The following is a 25,965-nucleotide window of genomic DNA, read 5'->3' as shown; positions in this document are numbered from 1 at the left end:
GTAACACGAGAGGACAGTGAAGAGGACACAGTGGATAGAACAAAACATTTGGACTATAAAATAGAATGCAGTCAATTATGTTTCAGTATTTGTTATGTTTAGTATTATTAAATTCAATGTAAGAATTATAACACTTTCTTTTATCAAGAGTACATTTTTAAAAAAGTACAGAGAGAAGGAAATAATGAGATATTAACAGAGGTGTCAAGTAACGAAGTACAAATACTTGGTTACCTTACTTAAGTAGAAATTTTGGTTATCTATACTTCACTGGAGTAATTATTTTTCAGACGACTTTTTACTTTTACTCCTTACATTTTCAGGCAATTATCTGTACTTTTTACTCCTTACATTTTAAAAACAGCCTCGTTACTCTATTTCATTTCGGCCTTTAAAAAAAACTATCCAGTTAAATTGCTCCATCCGGATAGAGTGAATTTGGTTGTGGTTGTTTCAGATGTTCTTGTCCAGTTTTGTTCTTACATCCGTTCCCTCAGATTCCTGCAACTAAACTTGGATGTACATTCCAATAAAGGTTAGGATAAATGATAACATGCCTCTGAAGTTTGACTTTTTGCACCATTACAATACTTATAGGCAACTAGTCATCATATCTCCTGCTCTCTGAAACACATGTTAATGCTCAATAGTACACATATATGGTTCTTTAATATATTTGCATTATACTAAAATGCATTCATTTTCAATGGCTTTTGTCCTTAATGGCTTTTTTCCCCCTTACATTACTTTTACTTTTATACTTTAAGTAGTTTTGAAACCAGTACTTTTATACTTTTACTTGAGTAAAAAACTTGAGTTGATACTTCAACTTCTACAGGAGTATTTTTAAACTCTAGTATCTATACTTTTGACACCTCTGGAGATTAAGTGAAAAACAGCAGAAGCACAGTGGTCAGCACAGTGGTCAGGGCTGTTGTCTCACATCTAGAGTTCCTAGTCTGTAACTCAGCTGGGGGCTTTAATGTGTGGAGCTTGAATGCCCCCCCCCCCCCCCTTCTCTGAATGTTTTAAGTGCTTGTATGGATTTTCTTGGCCAGCCTTTATTCTTTAATATGCTTCTTGCAGCTCACTCATCTTTCATCGTGCTGGTTGAATTTTTCCCAGCATGCTTTACTATTATGTTATACCCAGTACTCGAGTTGAGGGGGGATGAGGGGGGATGGCATCCCCCCTGAAATAAAAACAGTCAAAATCATCCCCCCTTTCCATCCCTTATGTCATTTCATCAATGAATGAAGAGTTATCACCAGAAAAATAACAATACAAAAATAACTTATTTCACAAATTTCACCTGTTTCAAGTACATTTTCACTTGAAATAATTAGATCTGCCAGTGGGGACAAGATTTATCTTCTTATTACCAGCAAAAAAGTCTTGTTCCACTGGCAGATTTTTCTACTTGTTTCAAGTGAAAATCTACTTGAAACAGGTTGAAAATTGTTGTTTTTTTCCAGTGATGAGTCTTGTTTTAAGTGTAATGAGATTTTTTTTACTAAAATGAGAAATTTTAACTAGAAATAAGACAAATATTCTTGTTAAGATTTTGAGTTTTTGCAGTGATCCATTTTACTTACCCTGTGAAGGACAGAGTCATATTGATAAGTTCAGAAAACGTTTTTTTAGGGCCCGAGCACCTTTAGTGCGAAGGCCCTATTGTATCTGTAGGAATTTTTCTTTCTTTCTTTCTTTCTTTCTTCTGACGAAAGGAAGGCCTTTTTGCCCCCCTAAACGTGCCCAAAAAGTAACCAAATTTTGCATGCAAGTCAGGCCTGGCGAAAAATTTGATATTTAATGGTTTACATTAATGGCCGTGGCAAAATGGCTCAACAGCGCCCCCCGGAAAACTTTGTGCCTCAAGCCCCACAATACGGTTTGACGTACATGCACGAAAATCGCTACACACCTGTATCAGTACACAACTTAAAGAAAAGTCTCTTGGCGACATGGCCGAAACCAAACAGGAAGTCAGCCATTTTGAATTAATCGTGTCACTTTGGCGCAATTTATGCCATTCCTTCGGCAGTTAATACGGCCCGAACCGTAACGTGCCCCCAAGTGTGTTATACATCAAAATGTGCGTCTCTATCCTGCGACAACACGCATTACTTTTCTCTTTCAAAAGCATTACCGTGGCGACGCTAGACACCAAAAAGCGCGCCCACCCTTCATCTGGTTGGTTCAGACGGAAAAAAATTTGCGCCTCAAGCCCCAGAATACGGTGTGACGTACATGAACGAAAATCGGTACACACCTGTATCATGTCGCAACTTAAAGAAAAGTCTCTTGGCGCCATGGCCGAACCCGAACAGGAAGTCAGCCATTTTGAATTAATTGTGTAATTTTGGCGCAATTTATGCCATTCCTTCGGCAATTAATACTGCCCGAACCGTAACGTGCACCCAGGTGTGTTATACATCAAAATGTGCGTCTTCATCTTGCAACTACGCGCATTACTTTTCTCTTTCAAAAGTGTTACCGTGGCGACGCTAGACGCCAAAAAGCGTGCCCCCCTTCATCTGATTGGTCCATATTTGATAGTTCTCCAAAAGTCACCAAATTTTGCATGCAAGCCAGGCCTGGTGATAAATTTGATATTTAATGGTTTGCATTAATGAGCGTGGCAAAATGGCTCAACAGCACCCCCCGGAGAACTTTGTGCCTCAAGCCCCACAATACGGTTTGACGTACATGCACGAAAATCGGTACACACCTGTATCAGGTTGCAACTTAAAGAAAAGTCTCTTGGCGTCATGGCCGGAACCGAACAGGAAGTCAGCCATTTTGAATTAATTGTGTAATTTTGGCGCAATTTATGCCATTCCTTCGGCAATTAATACTGCCCGAACCGTAACGTGCACCCAGGTGTGTTATACATCAAAATGTGCGTCTTCATCTTGCAACTACGCGCATTACTTTTCTCTTTCAAAAGTGTTACCGTGGCGACGCTGAACGCCAAAAAGCGTGCCCCCCTTCATCTGATTGGTCCATATTTGATAGTCACCAAATTTTGCATGCAAGCCAGGCCTGGCGATAAATTTGAATATTTCATGGTTTGCATTAATAGGCGTGGCTTAACGGCTCAACAGCGCCCCCTAGAATACTTTTCTCTGCCATAACTTTTGAAAGGTTTGACATAAAGAGTCGTGGGTGGTGTCATGGGACTCGGTATTGAGTCCTTGACCATAATTGGTGAAAATTAGCCCCGCCCCTTCTTCTGATTGGTTGTCCCGATTTTCTGCTATAACTTTTGAATGGTTTGACATAGAGAGTTGTGGGTGGTGTCATCAGATTCTGTATGGAGTCCTTGACCTCCATTGGCCTGAATTAGCCCCGCCCCTTCTTCTGATTGGTTGTCCCTTTTTTCTGCTATATCTTTTGAATGGTTTGACATAGGAAGTCGTGGGTGGTGTCATTTCTGATATGCTTATGGGGGGCGGTGGCCGTGAGTGCGAGGGCCCGTTCATCGCTGCTTGCAGCTTTAATTTATTTTTGTGTTTTGATGTATTTGGCGTAAGCCCAGTGGATATTTAAAGCTTACAGAAGGCTGCATTTAACTGCTGCTATGTCATTCCTGCAGTATTTCTGCAGGTGTTTTGGTCAGTGCTATTATTTGTAATATATTACATTATTTGTAATCAACACAAATTATCTGTCCCCATATGATAAAATCCACCATCCCCCCTGATTTTTTTTTACAACTCGAGTACTGGTTATACCAATGACTGTGGATTGAAATAACTGTCGTTTTTCTGTACATGTTAGAATAAAACAGGAACCGTACTTGGTGACAGCATCTTTCTTTTAAAGATCTGAAAGGGTAACAACAAAACCTGGTGGTCACATATAAATGGGATTCATTCATTGCTCTTTCTTTGAGGGACTAATACTCTGTTTGCTGATTTGTTGCTTTCACAGTATTATTCATCGTAAACATAAATGAAGCAACATGTTGGTGGGGGGGAGTTTAGAAATTCAAGGTCACTGAAACAGCAGAGCTCTTTTTAGTTGTATAACAGCGAACGAACAACTGATTAGCAGTGGCTCAGGACAACGTTTCTCTGCAGCAAATGCCTTGTTGCACTGTTCGGACTGCACAGCCTGTCTGAAATGCTAATTCACTAGTTTGTGTTGCTATGATGGGATGCAGCCAGCAAGTCCTTGAAACCAGCGGGCTGGTTCAGCTGATACAGGAAGATAATACATGTGCTTACAAGCCGACAGCTTTGGAGCATTGCAAGGTGATCGGTCTTCATCTTGACATATGTCTGTATTTTAGACTAATGACGAGTCTAAACAAATGACCTATGTCGTTAACAGTTTTCATAATGGAATGATGTGTTTCTGTCAGCCTGTAAATTGGTTGCCAAATTGCTAGTTGGTGGTGGGGTTTTTGGGGAATATCTTTAGTCTCTTGGTGTAGTTCAAACAATGATGCCTGAAAACCAATATCCCTGAGTACTGACAGCTAGAGCTGGGATTGATCCGTTTGGTGTTCTGCATTATAACAGCGCAGCACACCAAACAAGTCTCTGTTTTACATAAACACAGGTGTCAAAAGTATTCACATTCATTACTCAGGTAGAAGTATAGATACTAGAGTTTAAAAATACTCCTGTAGAAGTTGAATTATCAACTCAAGTTTTTTACTCAAGTAAAAGTATAAAAGTACTGTTTTAAAAACTACTTAAAGTATAAAAGTAAAAGTAATGTAAGGGGGAGAAAAGCCATTAAGGACAAAAGACATTGCAAATATGCAAATATATTAAAGAACCATATATGTGTACTATTGAGCATTAACATGTGTTTCAGAGAGCAGGAGATATGATGACTAGTTGCCTATAAGTATTGTATGGTGCAAAAAGTCAAACTTCAGAGGCATGTTATCATTTATCCTAACCTTTATTGGAATGTACATCCAAGTTTAGTTGCAGGAATCTGAGGGAACGGATGTAAGAACAAAACTGGACAAGAACATCTGAAACAACCACAACCAAATTCACTCTATCCGGATGGAGCAATTTAACTGGATAGTTTTTATTTAAAGGCCGAAATGAAATAGAGTAACGAGGCTGTTTTTAAAATGTAAGGAGTAAAAAGTACAGATAATTGCGTGAAAATGTAAGGAGTAAAAGTAAAAAGTCGTCTGAAAAATAATTACTCCAGTGAAGTATATATAACCAAAATTTTTACTTAAGTAAGGTAACGAAGTATTTGTACTTTGTTACTTGACACCTCTATACATAAATATACATTCAAATAGGCTTTTCATGTATCTAGCCTGCTCATAATGTTTGGATGGGGGCAGGAAATCTTAGCTTGGTGCTCTTTTCTCACTTAGGCGTACAAAGCTATTCCAGTCCAGTCAGCTGAAGGGCTGCTATAAGTCTGGTGCCCGGTGAAGTCATAGAATAAGAGTTACAGTTCTGCTAAGCTGCACTTCCAAATATAGAGTTACGGTATTAGTTAAGCTACGGCCTAGGGTACAGAGCTACACCGCATCCCAGCGCTGGTCCGTGTCATGACCCGGGTTCATCTACTATTGACCCATGTGTGTATTTATGTGTAAAGAGCAGTCTTCAATATACCAAACATTGATTTTGATTCATTGTTTTTTTTCCAGCATAAGACTAAAAAGAGACTTCCTTTTTGAGTCATAAGAGGACATAAAAAGTCCCCAGAGTGTCATTAAAGCCACATTATTATTATTTTTTTTTTGTATAATTGTCTTGTAAAATTGTAAATAGGTTATTTTTATTTTTATCTTTACTTTATTTTTTATTTTTATACAGAACTGTCCCTTTTCTTTCTTTTCTTTCTCTACCTCAAACTGCTGCACCTTAAATGTTTATTCTGTTTATTCTGTATCATAGAAATTCCACATTTGTTTTATTGTTTATTTTACTACCAAAGAGCGAAATTACCGGAGTCAAATTCCTTGTTGGACAATGTTCGAACCTGGCCAATAAAGCTGATTCTGATTCTGATTCTGATTATTATGTCTCACAGTTATTACAAAATATAAACATGCTTTCTGTAATGCCAGGGTTTCATTTTAAAGAAAAATAGTCAGATTTGTGATTTTTACTGTAATGTAATTCACATGATTCAATATTTGGTATTTGGTTAGTTTCAATCAGGACTAGAGCTGACTGAAATATTTGAGCCAAAACAAACACTAAAAATTAAAATAAAAGGAAAATGTTTTTATAAATTTTTATAGCAGTTTTTGGGAAGGACTTTTTTTTCATCCTCTGATGACCTAAAGGGAAGTACATTTGTTCAGTGTATTGTTGACCTATGAAAATTTGAAAATTAAATTAGAAAATTCCTAAAGAAAGAAATTTCCTTACATAACTTCCTCCATATTGTGTAAACAACTGACGGAAAAATTACTTGAAATGACAAAAAAGTCTATTAGAACCTCCAAGGGTTGTTCGTGGCATCGAATCGAGAGGTTGTTTTCCTCAGAGATTTTGGTCCATATAAGATACGTCAGCTGCATATTGATTATCTCCAGCACCACCAAATACCAAAGGTGAGCTATTGGATTGAGATCTTGTGAATGTCGAGGCCGCTCTAGACCTCATTATTATGCTCAAGAAATCCCCGATTTCCCACCCTGCCTGAAAAAACACAGTTTGACACCTTTCTCAATCCACTTCCTACTCTTAAAGGTACCCTAACAATAATTTATAGACAGCTTTGCTCCTTACAAACTACCTCATTAAACAATATTAAAGCGTCATGGGAGGAGGAGCTGGGTGAAGTTCTATCTGATAAAATATGGGAAGAGGCGCTTAAAAAGGTGCACACTTCCTCTATCTGTGCCAGGCATGGCCTCATCCAATGTAAACTTATTCATAGGGCCCACTGGACCAGGATGATACTGTCTAAGATTTACAAAGATGTGGACCCTAAATGTCTAAGATGTGCCCAGTCCCCTGCAAATCACCTACATATGTTTTGGAGTTGCCCATCTTTAGCTGTTTTCTGGAAAGACATTTTTAACACGCTGTCAGAAATATGTAATATGCACATTGAACCAGACCCCATCATTGCACTGTTTGGGGTAGTTTCAGCCAAACCACAACTCTCCAGAGCAAGTAAGGACGTAATTGCCTTTGTTTCTTTATTAGCAAGACGTTTAATTTTGGAAATATTCAACAGCTCCTACTCATGTCTCCTGGATCAGATCTATTTTACACTGTATAAAACTGGAAAAAAAAAGATGCACATTGAATGGGTGTACAGACAAATTCTACGCTACATGGGCCCCTTTTTTCTCTTATATTAAGAAGCTTGATTTCCCTGCGGTTCCATGGTAATGTTATTTCTCCTAGTTGTGTGCGGATATTTTTATTTTTCATATTTAGTATCTTATTTTTTTATTTACATATGTATATGTTTTACTTGTTTTTCACTCTGCCGGATGGATGTGAAGATTAGACAGTTTAGTAAGCGTCATGGTGTGCGCCTATATGGTGAATAGTCTGGTTAGGAGGATTCCGTTGTATTATCTGGTTGAACTGTAGGTAACTTAGTCAAGGCGTATTGTTGATGGGTTTTTTTGTGTGTGTGTGTGTGTGTGTGTGTGTGTGTGTGTGTGTGTGTGTGTTTATTTTTTTGTTTTTGTTTTTTTTAGGACTGTTTTTGTTAATGTCCTTTACTTAAGCATTATAATTAATTTGTGCAGTTATACTGTTAATGTTTGTTATGCCAAAAATTCAAATAAAAAAAAAGATTAAAAAAAGAAATTATGCTCAAGAAATGATTTTGAATGACTTTTGCTTTGTGATATGGAAGATTATCTTTCTAAAAGCAGCCCATGAGAGGATGGGGACAGTGTGGCCATAAAGACATGGATATGGTCAGCAACAATACTCTAGATAGGCTGTGGCATTGAAAAGATGCTCTATAGGTACGAAAGATATGAGGCACAATGGATCCATGCGTTCATGTTGCATATCGCTGAATTCTGACCCATCATCTGAATGTCGGACCAGACCATTATCAGACCAGAGGATGTTTTTCAAGACTTCTATTGTCCAATTTTGGTGAGGTTGTGTGAACTTCAGCCTCAATTTCCTGTTTTCATCTAACATGAGAGGTACCTGGCGTGTCTTCTGCTGCCGTGGCCCATCTGCCTCAAGCTTCCATGTGTTACACGTTCAGAGATGGTATTCTGCAAACTTTGGGTGTAACGAGTGAATATTTGAATTACTGCTGCATTTATATCATCTCAAACCAGTCTGTCCATTTTCCTCTGACCTCAAAATATTAACCTTAAAACAGAGAAAAGAAAACAAATATCTTGTTTAACAGCAAATCCCAGTTAAACATGTTTGATGTTAAAACAAACAAAAAAGTAATCCAACTTTACTTTTTGTTCCAAGTGGGAGACGATAACGCTTCTGTAATTTTCAAACCTTATAAGTCCTTTCACAAACTTACGATGGAGTATTAGGGCCAAACTAAGACAAAAAAAAAAATTGGAAATTACGAGAATAAAGTCATAAAATTACGAGAATAAAGTCAAAACCTAATGTTACGAGAATAAAGTCGTAATATTACGAGAATAAAGTCGTAATATTACGAGAATAAAGTCGTAATATTACGAGAATGAAGTCGTAATATTACGACTTTATTCTCGTAATATTACGTAAAATTACGAGAATAAAGTCAAAACCTAATGTTGCGAGAATAAAGTCGTAATATTACGAGAATAAAGTCGTAATATTATGAGAATAAAGTTGTAATATTACGAGAATAAAGTCGTAATATTACGAGAATGAAGTCGTAATATTACGACTTTATTCTCGTAATATTACGTAAAATTACGAGAATAAAGTCAAAACCTAATGTTGCGAGAATAAAGTCGTAATATTACGAGAATAAAGTCGTAATATTACAAGAATAAAGTCATAGAATTACGAGAATAAAGTCATAGCCTAATGTTGCGAGAATATAGTCGTAACATTATGAGAACAAAGTCGTAATATTACGAGAATAAAGTCGTAAAATTACAAGAATAAAGTCATATTGTTGCGAGAATAAAGTCGTAGTATTACGACTTTATTCTCGTAGTATTACGACTTTATTCTCGTAATTTCCAATTGTTTTTTTGTCTTAGTTTGGCCCTAATACTCCGTCGTACAAACTCAATCTTTTGCCTTGATCAAATATAGATTAAACACACACAGGATGCCAGTTTCACACAGTAGTTGCCATTTTTATTCAAGAGTTGGTCAATAAATGGTCATAATAGCAATGGCTCTTCAAGAGTGCTGTACAGTATTGGGTTGAATTTGATAGGGTACACTTGCAGTGACTGTGCATGAAGGTTACAAAATAAACTAAACAGCAACATCATTCAGAGCTTTCAGCAGGACAAACCTTATCAAAGTGGCAATGCAGACAGTGGTTTATAATGCCCAGTTTATGTACAGAGCAAAAATATTGTATCTTGAACACATGTACCCTTCTTCTGTTGCTCCAATTTTAAGGCAGTTTACGTTTCAATAGCACTGTAGTATTGATTTTGATCAGGTGTAAGATTTCTTCTTTGAGAAAATTTACAACATCAATTGAAACTCAACCAAAAAAGCACCTGTAACAAACAGAGACCGAGATGCATGTTTAAAAGTCTTGCATGATATGAATATCTTCTAGCAGGATCCATTATGACAGGGTGGCAATAAAGCAGCAGAAGATACACTGAAATACTGACTGGAGGACTGGAGGACTGCAGGAATCAGTATAAAGAAGAGGAGCTAGTGGAAGGTGGGAATCTGCAATCCGATACGGTCTTGCTTTAGATGCAGGTCATGAATGCAGCTTTGCTAACCTTCAACCTCATATTTTACTACAGGCATCACTCCAATTTGAGCAATTCCACATCAAAAATAAGCGTGGCATTTGGCGGGATGACCCCAGGGTGGCCTGTTGCTCCATAAGCCATATCTGGTGTGCAGGTGATTTTAGCCCTCTGGCCGAGGCTCATCTGAGGAACAGGAGAAAAGGCAAAACATGCTTGAATGAAACAGTTATGCTTTTAGTTGCACTCAAGTGACTTAAAACCCTTTGGTACATCAATGACTTTTTTCATAAAGCACATTATACACATAAGGGGGTAGGGCTGGGCGATATATCGAGATTTTAATATATATTGATATATTTTCAAAAGCGATATGGTACGAGACAATATCGTTTATATCGATTTAAAAAAAAAAAAAATTAATGATTTTGATATAGCTTATTTTGTGACAAATTGACTTGAATGTTTTATTTGAGATTTGCACAAATGTTTTGTTATTTGCACAACTGTCAACCTCAGTGGAAAAGTCTGCCTGTTACTGTCTACATTGTATTAATTGCAGAGTGTATTTTAATTTAATTGTTATGCAGGAAAGGGATATTTGTTTTATTTTATTTAAGAAGCATTTTTATTCTATATATGCAGGCAGTTTATTTTTATTTCATTTGTTTTATACATTTTGATATTGTGCAGACCTCTGTTAACAAAGGTACCTGTGTGACATTTGGCACGAGGCTTTGTATTAAAACTGACTGTGTTTTTAAGGGTTTGCCTCAGAAAAATGAAGCTAACAGAGATGCTATGCTATAATGCTTTGGGGGAAACCCCAATTATGGCACAGAAAAAATATCAATATATATCGAGTATCGCCATTCAGCTAGAAAATATCGAGATATGACTTTTGGTCCATATCGCCCAGCCCTATAAGGGGGGAAAAGATCACGCCTCTATTACTAATAACATTTCTTTCAGGTTTTAAACAACTGACTTTTCCATGAAGCCCATACCCTTTTTTGCAGCCAATATTTTCCTGTTCATTTCAATCCAAACTCACAATGTCACCTCAGACAGATCTTGTGAATTGTTGATTTATGCCCTTTTCATCTTTCTGCGGTGGGACGTCAACATTAGTGGCTTGAGATATTGTTTTCAAACAGCATTACCAGCAATAGTAATCACACATATGGACGTTTTGTGGCACTTTGTCGCATTTGTGAGATTGTTTCAGACCCAAGCACTCCAAGTCCAATCCAATCTCAGTTTAACTATGAGAGTTCAGTGCTAACCATCTCCCCTCCCATGACAGACATCTGCCCCCAGTACCAAAGGAAGTAATCAAGATTAGCCAGTAGGGATGGGCGATATTTTACCGTTCACGATATACCGTCAAAAAAATTCCCCACGGTAAGAATTTGTCATCTTGCGGTAAAAACGATAAATTACCGTTGATGACGTTTTTGTGTAAAGCTGATTTGGAAAGTCTGAAAGTCTGATGAAGGAAGGAAGGAAGGAAGGAAGGAAGGAAGGAAGGAAGGAAGGAAGGAAGGAAGGAAGGAAGGAAGGAAGGAAGGAAGGAAGGAAGGAAGGAAGGAAGGAAGGAAGGAAGGAAGGAAGGAAGGAAGGAAGGAAGGAAGGAAGGAAGGAAGGGAAGGAAGGAAGGAAGGAGCCAGAAAGAAAGAAAGATATGAGCCTGAAAAGAAGATATGAGCCTGAAAGAAAGAAAGAAAGAAAGAAAGAAAGAAAGAAAGAAAGAAAGAAAGAAAGAAAGAAAGAAAGAAAGAAAGAAAGAAAGAAAGAAAGAAAGAAAGAAAGAAAGAAAGAAAGAAAGAAAGAAAGAAAGAAAGAAAGATACCCATTGGTGTAGTTTAGTAGTATTTAATATTCTTTTAGAGCAGTGATTTGGGGGCTCCAAAGACTGAATGTGGTGATAGATTTATAGTTAAAAAGGTGGAGTTGAATTGGTATTTTTTCTATTGTAATTTTTATCGTTATCGGGATAAATGCCAGAAATGATCGTGATACATTTTTTAGTCCATACCGCCCATCCCTACTAGCCAGTCATTTCTCCTACTGTAGTATTATGCTCTCTATTTACAACCTGCTGGTGGAAAAACTCACATAAGGAGTTCCTGAGTCCTACCAGCCCATAACCACAGACTGCAGCTAACACATCCTCCTCATGTAACCTCATCATGCAGATAAATAGAGTAGGTTCTTACTTGGTAACATCACATAACAAATGTGGAAGCTAACTAACCTCATAAATCTGAACTGTATGACACCCTTTTTTCTTCACTTATCTGTCTGCTGCTTGTCATTGACTTTAATAGGCCTGTGTTGAAAAAAAAAGATTTTTCTGATTCTAATCGATTCTCATATTAATTCCAAAAAATCAATTTGGTATGTCTAAAGATCGATTTTTTTTTTGATTAAAAAAAAAAATATATATATATATATATATATATTTTTTTTTTTCATCATAACATTTTTGCCTGGTGAACTTTAATCCCAGTAGTCCCCAGTAGTTTTGAAAACTCCTGAACTAAATTAACTTTTCTTTAGAGAAAATGACATTTCAGCTTAAATTTCTAAATGTTATATTAGTTCAATGAAGTTCATATTATCTATATTTACTATAGCTTGTTTGGTTTCTCTGTTATCGGACACGGTTTGTCATGAAATACCTGAAAAATGCCTGGTGCTTCATGGCAAGCTGTGGTGTCTGGTGATAGACAAGCTAAAATAACTTGTTTACTGCTTGAGCTGTTGCAATTTCTTTCTTTTTTTGCACTTTAAATGGATATTGAAATGCCTATTTGAGTTATTATTTCTTAGTTATTTCACAATAATTATTGTGAAATTATTATTTCAATAGTTATTTTACAGTCATAGAATCCAGGCAAAACACTAACCCAAATCAATATCGAATCGAATCGGATCGAATCAAATGGTGATAATCGATTCTGAATCTTAACAATCGGAATCAAATTGATTCTTGACATTTGAATCGATCCCCAGCTCTAGACTTTTAGACCGTTAAAAAGAGAGAAGTGGCAGTTGTTTAGCATAAAATGAAGATGGTTGAAGAGCCATAGACTGTAAAACAATGGACAAAGCATTTGGTCATGTGACCCACTGGTTTCTGAAGACTGGCTTTGAAGCCCGTTTTTCTTCTCGAGGGCCACAGGCATGCTGCTCAGACGCCGAAGGGAACACGCACACATGTCACTCAAAGTTAGCTCTGCTCCCAGCTCATTCAGCCGAATGCCAACTAAATCTCTGCAGACTTTTACAGCAGAAAGACCATTTAACATGGCAGTCACGTTTACCTGAGGCTGGGTTAATACAAACGGGTGGTTGCTTTGCTAAGCATGGTATTATGATGATTACGTATGAGGTGAAAACGGCTAGCCATTGGCTCGAGCCGACTGTCAATCAATCATATTAGAAATAAACGTATTGCCTGATACAAACTAAAAAAAAAAAAGTTGGACATTTTAATAACAATGTTGTGCATCTCTGAATGCACAACACCGGATCCTGCAGCGTGGGAGTGAGAGGGGCAGGGTAACGGCCCGGGCAGGCAGGGGAGAGATTTGTCCGTCAAGACTCCTCTCCCTGGCCCTGCCCCTTCTCAACCTTTCCCCGACCCTGCCACCCCAACCTGGGACTTGCTGATTGGGCCGGGAGCTTCAGGAGCTGCGTGCTGGCCTGCGGTCCCCACCCCCGGTCATCCCGTTGCTGCTTCCACCTGCCTGCTGTGCTGTTGACGTCCCCGACCCTCAGTCTGGCCCTCGGCAGGAGGGTCCCCCCTTATGAGCCTGGTCCTGGTCCAGGTTTCCTCCCTCCTAAAGGGGACTTTTCCTTTCACTGTTTGGCTTAAGGTTTTCTCCCACTATGGGAGTTATGGCTGGGCGATATATCGAAATTTTAATATATATCGATATATTTTCAAACGCGATATGGTATGAGACAATATCGTTTATATCGATTTAATTATTTATTTTTTTTTTTATGATTTTGATATAGCTTATTTTGTGACAAATCGACTTGAATGTTTTATTTGAGATTTGCACAAATGTTTTGTTATTTGCACAACTGTCAGCCTCAGTGGAAAAGTCTGCTGTTACTGTCTACATTGTATTAATTGCACAGTGTATTTTAATTGAATTGTTATGCAGGAAAGGGATATTTGTTTTATTTTATTCAAGAAGCATTTTATTCTATATATGCAGGCAGTCTATTTTTATTTCATTTGTTTTATACATTTTGATATTGTGCAGACCTCTGTTAATAAAGGAACCTGTGTGACATTTGGCACGTGGCATTGTATTAAAACAGTTTTTTTAAGGTTTGCCTCAGAAAAAAAATGAATCTAACAGAGATGCTATGCTATAATGCTTTGGGGGAAACCCCAATTATGGCACAGAAAAAATATCTATATATATCGAGTATCGCCATTCAGCTAGAAAATATCGAGATATGGCTTTTGGTCCATATCGCCCAGCCCTAATGGGAGTTTTCACCTGCCATTGTTTATGTAATAATTGCTCGGGGGTCATGTTCTGGGTCTCTGGAAAGCCGTCTAGAGACAACTTTTGTTGCATTAGACGCTATATAAATAAAATTGAATTGAATTGAATATGGGAGTTACTGGAGATCGACTTGCTTTTGGGACCAGCCTCTAGTGGCCAGTCCCGGAACTGCAACTAATTTTACTTCTGCAAGAGCCTCAGTCCAGATGCTTGGGACTTGTTAAACAGCAGTTAATTCTCTGTTGCCCCAATCACCTAAATCGCTCCCTCTACAGCTGAGAACAAATAACACCCCACCACCACAGTTATCAAAGCACATCAACCGCTTACCCTGTGCAAACTCCTTCTTCCCAGCCCTTAATGACCTCCATCCGTCCAATCTTGAACTTAAAGGGCTTGTTCCTGTCTCGAGAAGAGTCAAAACTTTTTTCCGTTCTGTAGCATACCTGACAAGGAAACATAAAATCTTCTGTGAAACGTCTTTGATTAAATGAATACAAAACAAATATCAACTTCATGCTTTCGAGCTATTCTTTAACATCTAGAGTAAGTTGCTCTTATTATAAGGACTTATTTTAATGGAGGTTTCTTGTCTCGTCTCCATTTCAAATACTCAAATGAACCCAGACATTGTGAACTGGGAAGCACTGGCCTGATTTAGTGGATTATTTTTAAAGTTAACTAGGCCAAATCTTGCACGTATTTAGACCAGAGGGAGGAAAGGAGAACAAAGGCAGAGCTGCTCCTTCAGAACACTGACCGACCATAAAGGCACTGAAATAATAGTCCATTAAACAGTCCTAAAACAGTAATGAACCCTGGCCCACTTCATTAGTTGTTTTAACAACTTGAGGCAATACAAGCTGCCATCAGAATTCATGTTCTGCAACTCCGATGACTTGTGAACTCTCTGACCCCTCTGAAAGCAATGCAAGAAAAAACAATGACGTCTTTACCAAAGCTGACTATTTTCCCAGCTCAAGCTCTGTATGGACCAGGAAATGTACAACTGTAAGCAAACACCACTGCAAAAACAAACATAATACCAATAATCTGAGGATAGTGAATTACTGTGGTGTTGGTTTAGTAAGGAACATCAGATTGAGAATTAAAGTTGTTAAGGAATATCTAATGAAGCACATTGATTGGTCAGGTACAGTACTTTACCTCCTGCTTCAGCAAACACTAATGTTCAATTTGTGTTTTATTCAAATTTCAATACAGTTTCCAAAAGTAGTCCTTAATAGGGATGGGTGGTATGGACTAAAAAAATTATCACGATAATTTCTGGCATTCATCCCAATAGCGATAAAAATGACGATAAAAAAAATACCAATTCAACTCCACCTTTTTCTTTCTTTCTTTCTTTCTTCTTTCTTTCTTTCTTTCTTTCTTTCTTTCTTTCTTTCTTTCTTTCTTTCTTTCTTTCTTTCTTTCTTTCTTTCTTTCTTCTTTCCTGCTCATTTCCTTCTTTTCTTTCTCTGCTCATTTCCTTCTTTCTTTCCTTCCTTCCTTCCTTCTTCCTCTTCCTTCCTTCCTTCCTTCCTTCCTTCCTTCCTCCTTCCTTCCTTCCTTCCTTCCTTCCTTCCTTCCTTCCTTCCTTCCTTCCTTCCTTCCTTCCTTCCCCTTCCTTCACGTACGTTGTGCGTGGATTTTAACACAGAACCATAAATCAGCTTTACACAAAAACATCATCAACAGGAATTTATCGTTTTTACCGCAAGATGACAAATTCTTACCGTCGGGAATTTTTTTTGACTTTTTTTTTTTTATCGTGAACGGTAAAATATCGCCCATTCCTAGTCCTTAATCATTTTACATAGGGAATGAGCAGAGTTACATAATACACTTCTCATCTCTCATATGAACAACTCAAGTAACTGTTGACAGTTTGCTAAGATTAAAGTGGCATTAAGACCAAAAACCTATTCCTTGATATCCCACTTGCATTTAGGAAGTTTTCCTCCATTGTGAAAATCTTTTGATTTATCTTTTTTTCGTGATAACTTTATTAGTATGAATATTTGGCATTTAAGGTTGGCATCCATTTAAGTGTATACTGATGTCTTGCTCCTCTGGCCATTTGAATGTTGACACTGTACTGCTTCTCCTCTTTCATCTCCTAAACTTGAGCAAGTCCATCATTACCAAGAAACCCCGTGGCCCATATATTTATCAGGTCTGAGCTCTGGTCAGTCAGGGAGTCATCAAGTTCAAACACCAACGCAAATACCACCTGCTGCAGGTCATTCAAGTAGCTGAATGACAAATACTCCTTCCAATACATGCAGAAAAGTGCATTTCGTTTCTGGAAGTGATTCCTGCAACTTGGCAGCATGGCAAGGTCCACAGGCGGGATGCCAGTGAGGGACCATATCCTGGGCGTTGCACCGTTGAATCCTTTGGTTGGTCAGAGTAACAACAGGGAGTCTGCTCAAGTAAGGCAGACGTAGTACATCCACTCGCTGTGCTTTTAGGAAGTGCACATCGGCTACCGGCCAAAGCTAGTGATGGAAAAATAAATGTTCCCCTGAACAATTATACAAATTAGGGCTGGGTATCGATTCAAATGTCAAGAATCGATTCGATTCCGATTCTTAAGATTCAGAATCGATAATCAAGATTTGTTTCGATCCGATTCGATATTGATTTGGCTTAGTGTTATTTAAAATGTTTTTTTGAGCTGTTGCCTGAATTATATGACTGTAAAATAACTAGTGAAATAATAATTTCACAATAATTATTGTGAAATAACTAAGAAATAAATAACTCAAACAGGCCTTTCAATATCCATTTAAAGTGCAAAAAAAGAGAGAAATTGCAACAGCTCATGCAGTAAACAAATCATTTTAGCTTATCTAATTTATTCTGCCACCACGCACACATATTGCCATGAAGCACCTGGCATTTTTCAGAAGTGTCATGACAAACTGTGTGTCCGACTACTGGGATTAAAGTTCACCAGGTAAAAATGTAATGATGGAAAAAAAAAAGAAAAAAAAGAAGAAAAAATATATATAAGAAAAAATCGATCTTTAGACATAAGAATCTATTTTTAGGAATTAATATGAAAATCGATTTAGAATTGGAAAATCAATTTTTTCAACACAGCCCTAATACAAATGCGTTAAAAAGCATCCAATATACGGGTCGTGGGGGGCACTGTCCCGCGTGGCCCGGCACTCCCCGCCTCACGGTTTTAACAGCAATGTAGACACTGCACATTCAACACTTAATAAATACATTTGACAAGGACACGTAGTTCGGGAGGGGGGGGTTGGTGTCAAATCGATACTTGGCCCTCCCCCTCCCTGTTTTTATGGCATTAATCACATGCACTCAACACCAGGGGCGGGAGGGGGTCCCACATCACCCGCGTTCCCTCGCCGGCCTGGGATAGGTGGGTCGGGATACCCGGCCTGGCGGGGCTCGCCGTGCAGCCTGGGGTGCCTTCTGGCGGTGCTGGACCCCCCCGGGGAGGGGGAAACGGTGCGTGATTGTGTGTCTGTGTCGGTGAGAATGCGGTGTGGAAGGGTCCTGCCATGGAGGATTTGAACCTCCATTGGCAGGACAACAAAAAAAACTTAAAAAAACTTAAAAAAACTTAAAATTATTATTATTATTATTATTATTATTATTATTATTATTATTATTATTATTATTATTATTATTATTATGTATAGTATATCTTATTATTAGTATAGGTATCGGATAGGTGAATGGATGAATGAATGGGATGCCTGGGTCTGGGGCCCTCCGTTGTCGGGCCTGCGCGGGTATCGCCCTGTTGGGGGGTTCCCTCTCTCCGGGCCCGTCTCTGGTACCCCCCCGCTGCCTCTGCGGCGGTCGTCCCTCTGGTCTTGGAGGGCCACTTTCGTGGGGGCAGGTGCACCTGCCCGTGTCGGCGGCCGGGGCGGCTCTGTCTCTCCGGGCAGGCTGGCCCCGCGCCAGGTGGGGGTCGTTGGCCTGGAGGGTGAGGGCCTCCTGGCCACGTGTCCGGCCCGGACGGGTGGCCGGGGATTGCCTGGGTCACGGTCCGCCGCGGCGGGATCTCTGGCTGCTTCTTCCCGCGCCGTGGGGGCGCCGCCCGCGGGGTGGGTTGCCTCCCTCCTACTTCTCCCCTCTGTGGGGTTGCTGGTGGCCTGGGTTCCGGGTTCTTCCGTGTCGGCCTCTGGTCTCGCGGGTGGCGGGGTTGCTCCCCCCCCCCCCCCACTATAGATACACTTCAGGTGGAGCTTTGTTTGGTTTATTACACACACACACACACACACACACACACACACACACACACACACACACACACACACACACACACACACACACACACACACACACACACGCATGATCATATACATACACGCATACACACACATAGACATACACACTGGCTTGTTCACCTGCATGCTTGCTCTGTAGTTTTTGGGGTTAGGTAGCGGTAGCGGTAGCTTAGCCCAGACTGCGATTAGATCTCAAGATTTGGGTCGATTGCTGTTCGTGCTTTGGCGTTTGGCTACGTGACGGTTTCGTGTTTTGTTTGTGGTTTTTTTGTTGCAGATTTCCAGTGCTTGACGTGTGTCTCCGTGTGTTCCTGCTTCCTGGATTGGCAGTGGATGTCGTCACCCCCCCCGGCCGCCCAAAAAAATTCACTGGGTTTGTATGTGTATATTCATGTATGTGTATGCATATGTATATGTATATATAATAAATATAGTAATAATGCACATATATATGCCTTTGGGTTCTACCGTCATGGTATCAATCATTAATATGTGTGCAGACAGGGTAAAAAAAAAAAAGCATCCAATATGCAATAAAATCAGAAAAACTAATTTTGGTTTGAAATTAACTATGTAAATGATTACATGCCGCTCTCAGTTACACAAAGAACTAAAATATATTGTTCATTTTGCAAAGCACTACACTAACTCCAAACCACCACAAACACTCCCACTTTTCCAAATCACTGCCCTGTTATCACTCTTTGTATAGAAAAGGATGGGTGGGGTCTCTTCGAAAATACAGCAAAGACTGTCCCCTTCCTGGGGCTGGCTCCAGACTCTCCTCATGAGAGTTTCACTTGGTAGTGGGTTGGCTAAAAGCCATACCACGCAGGGGTGGGGTTATTTTTACTTTGTTTACTGTATCCTTTCTAGCCCCTCATCTCGTACGGCTGGGGGCAGTACAGCCCCCTGGGCTCAAATGTGGATGAAATTAGATATGTGTAAACCAATCTGTCTGTTAGATTTGTCTTGCATGTGTTGCCATAATTCACAGCTGCAGACACAAACGTCTCAATTGGATGGACAAAAAAAAAAAAGGCTTAATCATTCTTCAGTAATATCTGTACTAGGATAATAAGAAAAAACACAGATGCCCTCTACAGGAAGGGCCAGAATCGCTTCCATCATCCACGGCAGCTGAGGTCCTTCAACATCTGCTGGGTGATGCTCAGGTTGTTTTATGAGCCAGTGCCATCATCTGTACTCTTGTTTGCTGGGGCACCAGACTGGGGATGAAGGATAGGGCACCAGACTGGGGATGAAGGATAGGGCACCAGACTGGGGATGAAGGATAAGCACCAGACTGAGGGTGAAAGATGGGGCACCAGACTGAGGGTGAAGGATGGGGCACCAGACTAGGGATGGGCGGTATGGACTAAAAAATGTATCACGATAATTTCTGGCATTTATCCAGATAACGATAAAAATGGCGATAAAAAAATACCAATTCAACTCCATCTTTTTAACTATAAATCTATCTCGCTCTCAGATCCGCCTTCTGCCACGTTTGCTACACAAAAACGTCATCAACAGGAATTTATCCTTTTTTCTTTCTTTCTTTCTTTCTTTCTTTCTTTCTTTCTTTCTTTCTTTCTTTCTTTCTTTCTTTCTTTCTTTCTTTCTTTCTTTCTTTCGTTTTATTTTTTATTTTTTTGCTGCCCACAACTTTTTATCTTATTTAGTAGCTAGGCTTTGTCTTAGTTTCTTAGTCTTCTTTGTAAAGCGCTTTGAGATCTGTAGCTTCAGGTGAAAAGCGCTATATAAATTGAAATTATTATTATTATTTATATAGTTTTTACAGCGAGATGACAAATTCTTACCGTGGGGAATTTTTTTGACGGTATGTCGTGAACGGTAAAATATCACCCATTCCTACACCAGACTGAGGGTGAAGGATGCCAAATTTTTCAATAATCAATAAATTTTTCTGCAAAGCCAGCCACGTTGTGGGAGAAGAGCTGGCTTCTCTGAGAGGAGGAGGAGGATGCTGTCCTAATTGTGAACACTTCTCATCCTCTCCATGACATGATGAGCATGTTCAGCAACAGACTTATAATGGCATGTAAATGATCTCAAACGAAAGCTTTAAAATTACTCTATCACTATAAATAATGCAGACATATTTTGTAAACCAGCAGGGTCTACAGAATAATTATCCATGTGATTTAACCAAACTGCCTTCTAATATTCTTGGCTACCTCATGTGCCAGGTGACTACTACATGAACATACTGTATGACGTCCATTTTCAGAATACAAGCATTGAAAAGCTGCCAAAACAACTTGGAAGGAAAGTTTGACAGCTGACATGCAGCCTGGTGCTCAATCTATTTCTGGGTTATGCTTCTTCAGCCATCAGGGCTCAACTTCAGCATATTTCATGGTAACTTGAGAGCACAAATGTGTTAAAGAAGTATGAGATTAAGGCATGGTATGTTTTTCCCCCGAAGCATTTGCTGCTTAATGCTGGAGGATAACAATGCTATCTGTCACTGTAGACTAATGCCATCCATCATGGCAGCTCCCGGGCTAATTTTCTTTCCTACGTACTGACTGATATCAGATCTGGTTCCACTTTCTTCCATCAGGGAAAGCCTGATACGCGGAGAAACAAGCTTGAGACAGCAGAATTGCAGCTGTTAGAGCTGCTCACTGTGTGGACACATGCTCATCCAGACACGACAGAAACAAGAATCAGAAGGAATGAGAGGGTCTTATTTTGCCAGTGCTGGTATCTTCATAGTGGCAGCGACCGCAAATGCTAATTTGGGCAACCCCGACTCTCACCCAGAGTCAGGGAAGGGTCAGGCACATATCTGTGTGTCTGTGCGCTCTGGCATGTGTGCGTCTGCATCTTCAAAATCCCAGAAGTGAAAGTGAAGAACAAAAAGGCAGAGAAGGAAAAGAGTGCAAGAACATAAACGAGTGAACCAAAGCGCTAGAAGTGTAGTGTTTGCTCATCATACTCCATTTCTTACAAAACCCCATTACCAGTCCAATCCCTTTATGAGATTCTGAACAAATATGATCCTTGAGCTTTTGAAAAAAACACATTTTGGTTTTACTCTCTATCTAGAAAGATAGATGTGTACAGTTCAGAATTTTGAGAAATTCCTGGGAAATTCATTTGGAATAGTTACAAATGCACCACACCTAAGCTGTGATGTGTATATAATTAAAGTGAAAGTAAAGATGCATGACTTGTTGCAGGCGCATAAATACCTTAATACCACACTTCTCATCATATATAAATGTAATATCAGTTTTCTCTCAATGTTTCATCTAAAGAAACTCTCATCTAATCTCCTACCTTCTGTTGGAACACTGACTTTAATTTATCAGGCTGTATTATTCTTCCCTTTACATCAATTTATTGTTTTATATGTAACCTTCTCTTGCAGATGCAAGAGCAAATTTCTAGCTTCTTGTTTTCCTTGGGTTAAGACTTACTTTGGCTTAACTTGCAAAAATATCGGCACTTTATGGCTAATTCCTAAGGGTCAAAAAACAAAGACCTTAATGAAACAAGCTCAATCTTACAAATATAAGCACAAGCTAAAGCCATTTAGCTATTTACTTCAGTGTGAGAAACAAATTTGCTCAAAATATGATAGGATAAACAAGAAAAAGGAACAGACTTCTGTCAAATAAGATTGACTCTATCCTGTCGTTACTGTTGTGCAAAGTCACCACCTCAAAACCCCAGTCTGAGCCAGGAAACATCCTGAGTGAGTTTATCTGGAAAAAAAAAGAAGCACCAGCTGAAGACTTACCCACATTAGGGCTGTGCAATTAATCGATTTTAAATCTAAATCGGATTTATTAATCAAGACGATGTTAAAAAAAGGAAAATCGGAAAATCGATTTTCCTTTTTTGCAGCTGGCTGCATTACAGACAGAGATCGTCTAGTCATCTTTGTTTGGTCAAGAAAATTGTAAATGTTGTCACTTTACTAAACTCAAGGAGGATTTACAGTATCTTTCAATTGCACTTCATTCCCAATAGGGAAATGTGTTTGCTATTTTTCTTTAAAAAAAAAGATAAAATGTTTGAAACTATTTATTCAATTGTCTTTTGTAGTTTTACCAAAAAAATCGAAATCAAAATCGAAAATCGGGTTTTCAGAGAAAAAAATCAGGATTTTATTTTTGTCCAAAATCGCCCAGCCCTAACCCACATCATAGCTGTTAACAGCTTTTCTAGGCGGGACACTGAAGTCAGTTTTATCCCACTCCATGTATGTGATAAGAAAAAACAACAGCACTTAATTTAATTGTAACATCTAAGAGAAAGGGAATGCACCAGGAAAACAAAAAAGATGTGTGTGATGGATGTGATCAGTCCCACAGTGAGTGAGGTGCTGATGGGGTGTAAATCTATTTATCAGATATGACTGGTTATTTCACTAATCTAATATGGTAGATAGAGGGAAACAGGACCACAAAAGAAAAGAAAATCGACTCTTAAACCATTACTATACTAGACTTCAGACTGGGCTGTTCTATATCTCCACGGATCAGCTTCACATCCTCAGATGTATCGTTTCCAATTATAGTGAGGTTTATTACTGCAGTGGCTCATCTCAGCAGAAATCAAGCCCAAGGAGAAATAAGATTGCACACATTGCACACAAAGCTGCGATTCTCATATAAAAATTGCAGAGGAAGTCTTCAATATTCTAACCACCTATTTCAATCAATGGAGAGGAAAAAACCCAGAGCCAAGTACTAAAACTTATATCTAACCCAGTCATCACAAAAACAATGGCGGAGTGTGTGTAATAACTTCTATAACCGCATAACAACCATGTGATACTCCAACGGTCGACAGATGTCATGCAAACGAGGTTTTGTTTACTTTCTGTCTGACCTAGTTGTCTCGACTGCCAACCCCAGGGCGCAGAACAACCCAAATTTATGTCCCGCATGTCTCGGCATCTCACTGCCCCACCTCAAAAATTGGCAATCCGACAAGAGACAAACAGGAAAAAGACAGCATTTGTTTGTGTGCAGAGCAAACTGGAAGGCTCTGAAAGGATACTGACAGTTAGGGGGAGCCTGGTTGCAGCTATTAATTATTGGACATGGTAATATCTGCATTATAAGCCAAGCAATTTCTCATTCAAGACAAATTAACGTTTTCTGACAGTAGCAGCAACCCCACAGTGTTTATTGAACAGACTGCACAGCTTGCAAAACTGACCAGGACTGTCTAGCAGATATTTCTCAGACAGGAGGAGAAACAGACTTATTGACAAATGCCCTCCTTCAACAAGGAGACAGTTAGGATGGATTGACAGGAAGAGAAAAAAATAGGAAAAACCTACCTATGTAATGAACAACGCATGTCTGGCCTTTCTTTGGAAATGTCCGTCCTGTTTATGAAGGAGAAAACAACATTTATTGCATGTTTAGTTCAATTAGCTTGATAATTCCGGCCAGCTGTCTCTGTCTGTAATGTCTTAATCCCCTCATGGAGTAGGGGCTTTCATGGGATCCTTTATGTGTTTTTGATGCCTTTGAGACTGAGAGATAAGCCTTTGGGAGTCGTGCATGTCTGGTTCTGCTACCCCCAGTTTCTAATAGGGGAGAATCACAGTTACCTTAACCGCGGTTGAATTGGTTTGATATTGGATATTGGATATTATGAATTCAACACACATAAAACTTGTGATACATACCACTGATTTTGGTCAAACTACTTGTGATGTGTTCATGGTCATCTCTAGACTATATATCACAAGAGAGTACGGTAATTATTAAAAAATCATATATATGGGCATATATATGGGCTGATTTAAAAATCATATATATGGGCTGATTTAAAAATCATATATATGGGCTGATTTAATGTGGTTTAATGAATTCAACACCCATAAAACTAGTGATACATACCACTGATTTTGGTCATATAGCTTGTGATGTGTTCATGGTCATCTACACTATATATCACAAGAGAGTCATTATTATAAAATCATATTATGGGCTGATTTAATGAGGTTTAATGAATTCAACACCCATAAAACTTGTGATACATAACACCGATTGTTTTCATTAAACCTCATTAAATCAGCCCATAATATGATTTTTTAATAATTACTGTTTTGTGATATATAGTCTAGATGACCATGAACACATCACAAGTGGTTTGACCAAAATCAGTGGTATGTATCACAAGTTTTATGGGTGTTGAATTCATAATATCCAATATCCAATATCAAACCAATTCAACCGCGGTGTTACCTTATCAGGAAAGCATTCATTTACAAATGGGTTCAAATTAACTTTGGGAAAGTTCAGTCATTTAACATTAAGTATGGACAGTTCTGGAAAGACGCAGGCAGGCGCAATGATGAGAGGGAAATGTATAAAAGGGGAGGAGGCTGCAACTCTTAAATAGAATAACAATAATTACTATTGTAATTAATCCACCCATTTTCCTTCGTTTGTGAATCTGTTACGGTATTATATCCCCCGAGCTATGCATGTCATTTCGGGAAAAGGAGCGATCCCCGCTGCCACTATAGTTCCTTCCACCCCGCAGCAAAAGCACAGCCAAGCGGATGAAATTACTTACCATCACCGGGGGATATTGTCTCGACTACCACGCCCATGGTTGTGCTACTTGCAAAAAAAAGAGCTATAAAATATACAGATAAAACAAGCCCCTTATTCTACAGCCAGTTCCTTCTCTGCGGCTACAAATCGGGCTCAATCGATGGAAAGCATGCATGCACCGACCGACACGGACCCGCACGGACGTCCAGCAGCCAGACAGCCTGCCCGTTCTGTCGCGAGAGGCGTCCAGGACTACAAATACACCAGCCTAGTGCTGCGTTCCATTTACAGCGGAAGTCGGAACTCGGAACTGGGAATGGCGTCACAGCCGAGTTATCAGCGTTCCAGTTACAAAGTAGGTAAACAAGTTGGTAGTTCGCATATACCACATGAAAAATGTAAATTACACTATAGCAGCATATATATGCCGAACAATACTTGTATACGACTGATTTAGTGTGACCAAAACTAGAATGAAGTGCTACGAATTTTTACAGCGCTCTCTTCTACTGTTTACAACCGGGGCAGCCATCTTGGAATGTGAACTCGGGGGTGGTGAAGACTCCCCCACTTTCCCAGTGGGAAATCCCACTTCGAGGGGCGTTCCAGTTGAAAATTCCGACTGGGAACTGGGAAATCCCCACTTCCGAGGACAAATGGAACGCGGCGGACGCACCACGGACCCCCACAAAATCAAAGCGTGATTTTAATTATTTTAAAATTCGCTCAAGTTTTTGTACCATATAATTCATGTATAT

General features: G+C 39.2%; 1 protein-coding gene across 1 annotated transcript; it reads right to left on the bottom strand.

Annotated features, from left to right (window-relative positions):
* Positions 1 to 9,229: 9,229 nt before the first annotated feature.
* Positions 9,230 to 25,467, bottom strand: fkbp1b (FKBP prolyl isomerase 1B). The gene is given in 5 exon segments (XM_061707098.1): positions 9,230 to 10,021; positions 14,688 to 14,792; positions 14,794 to 14,816; positions 23,977 to 24,024; positions 25,227 to 25,467. Coding segments are annotated over 5 exon segments (342 nt in total). The 5' UTR covers positions 25,264 to 25,467; the 3' UTR covers positions 9,230 to 9,892.
* Between the last annotated feature and the right edge of the window lie 498 nt (positions 25,468 to 25,965).

The sequence above is a fragment of the Cololabis saira genome, chromosome 18 (genome assembly GCF_033807715.1).
Source record: "Cololabis saira isolate AMF1-May2022 chromosome 18, fColSai1.1, whole genome shotgun sequence".
In the NCBI taxonomy this organism is placed as follows: domain Eukaryota; kingdom Metazoa; phylum Chordata; class Actinopteri; order Beloniformes; family Belonidae; genus Cololabis; species Cololabis saira.
This window is presented reverse-complemented; position numbering and strand designations above follow the sequence as displayed.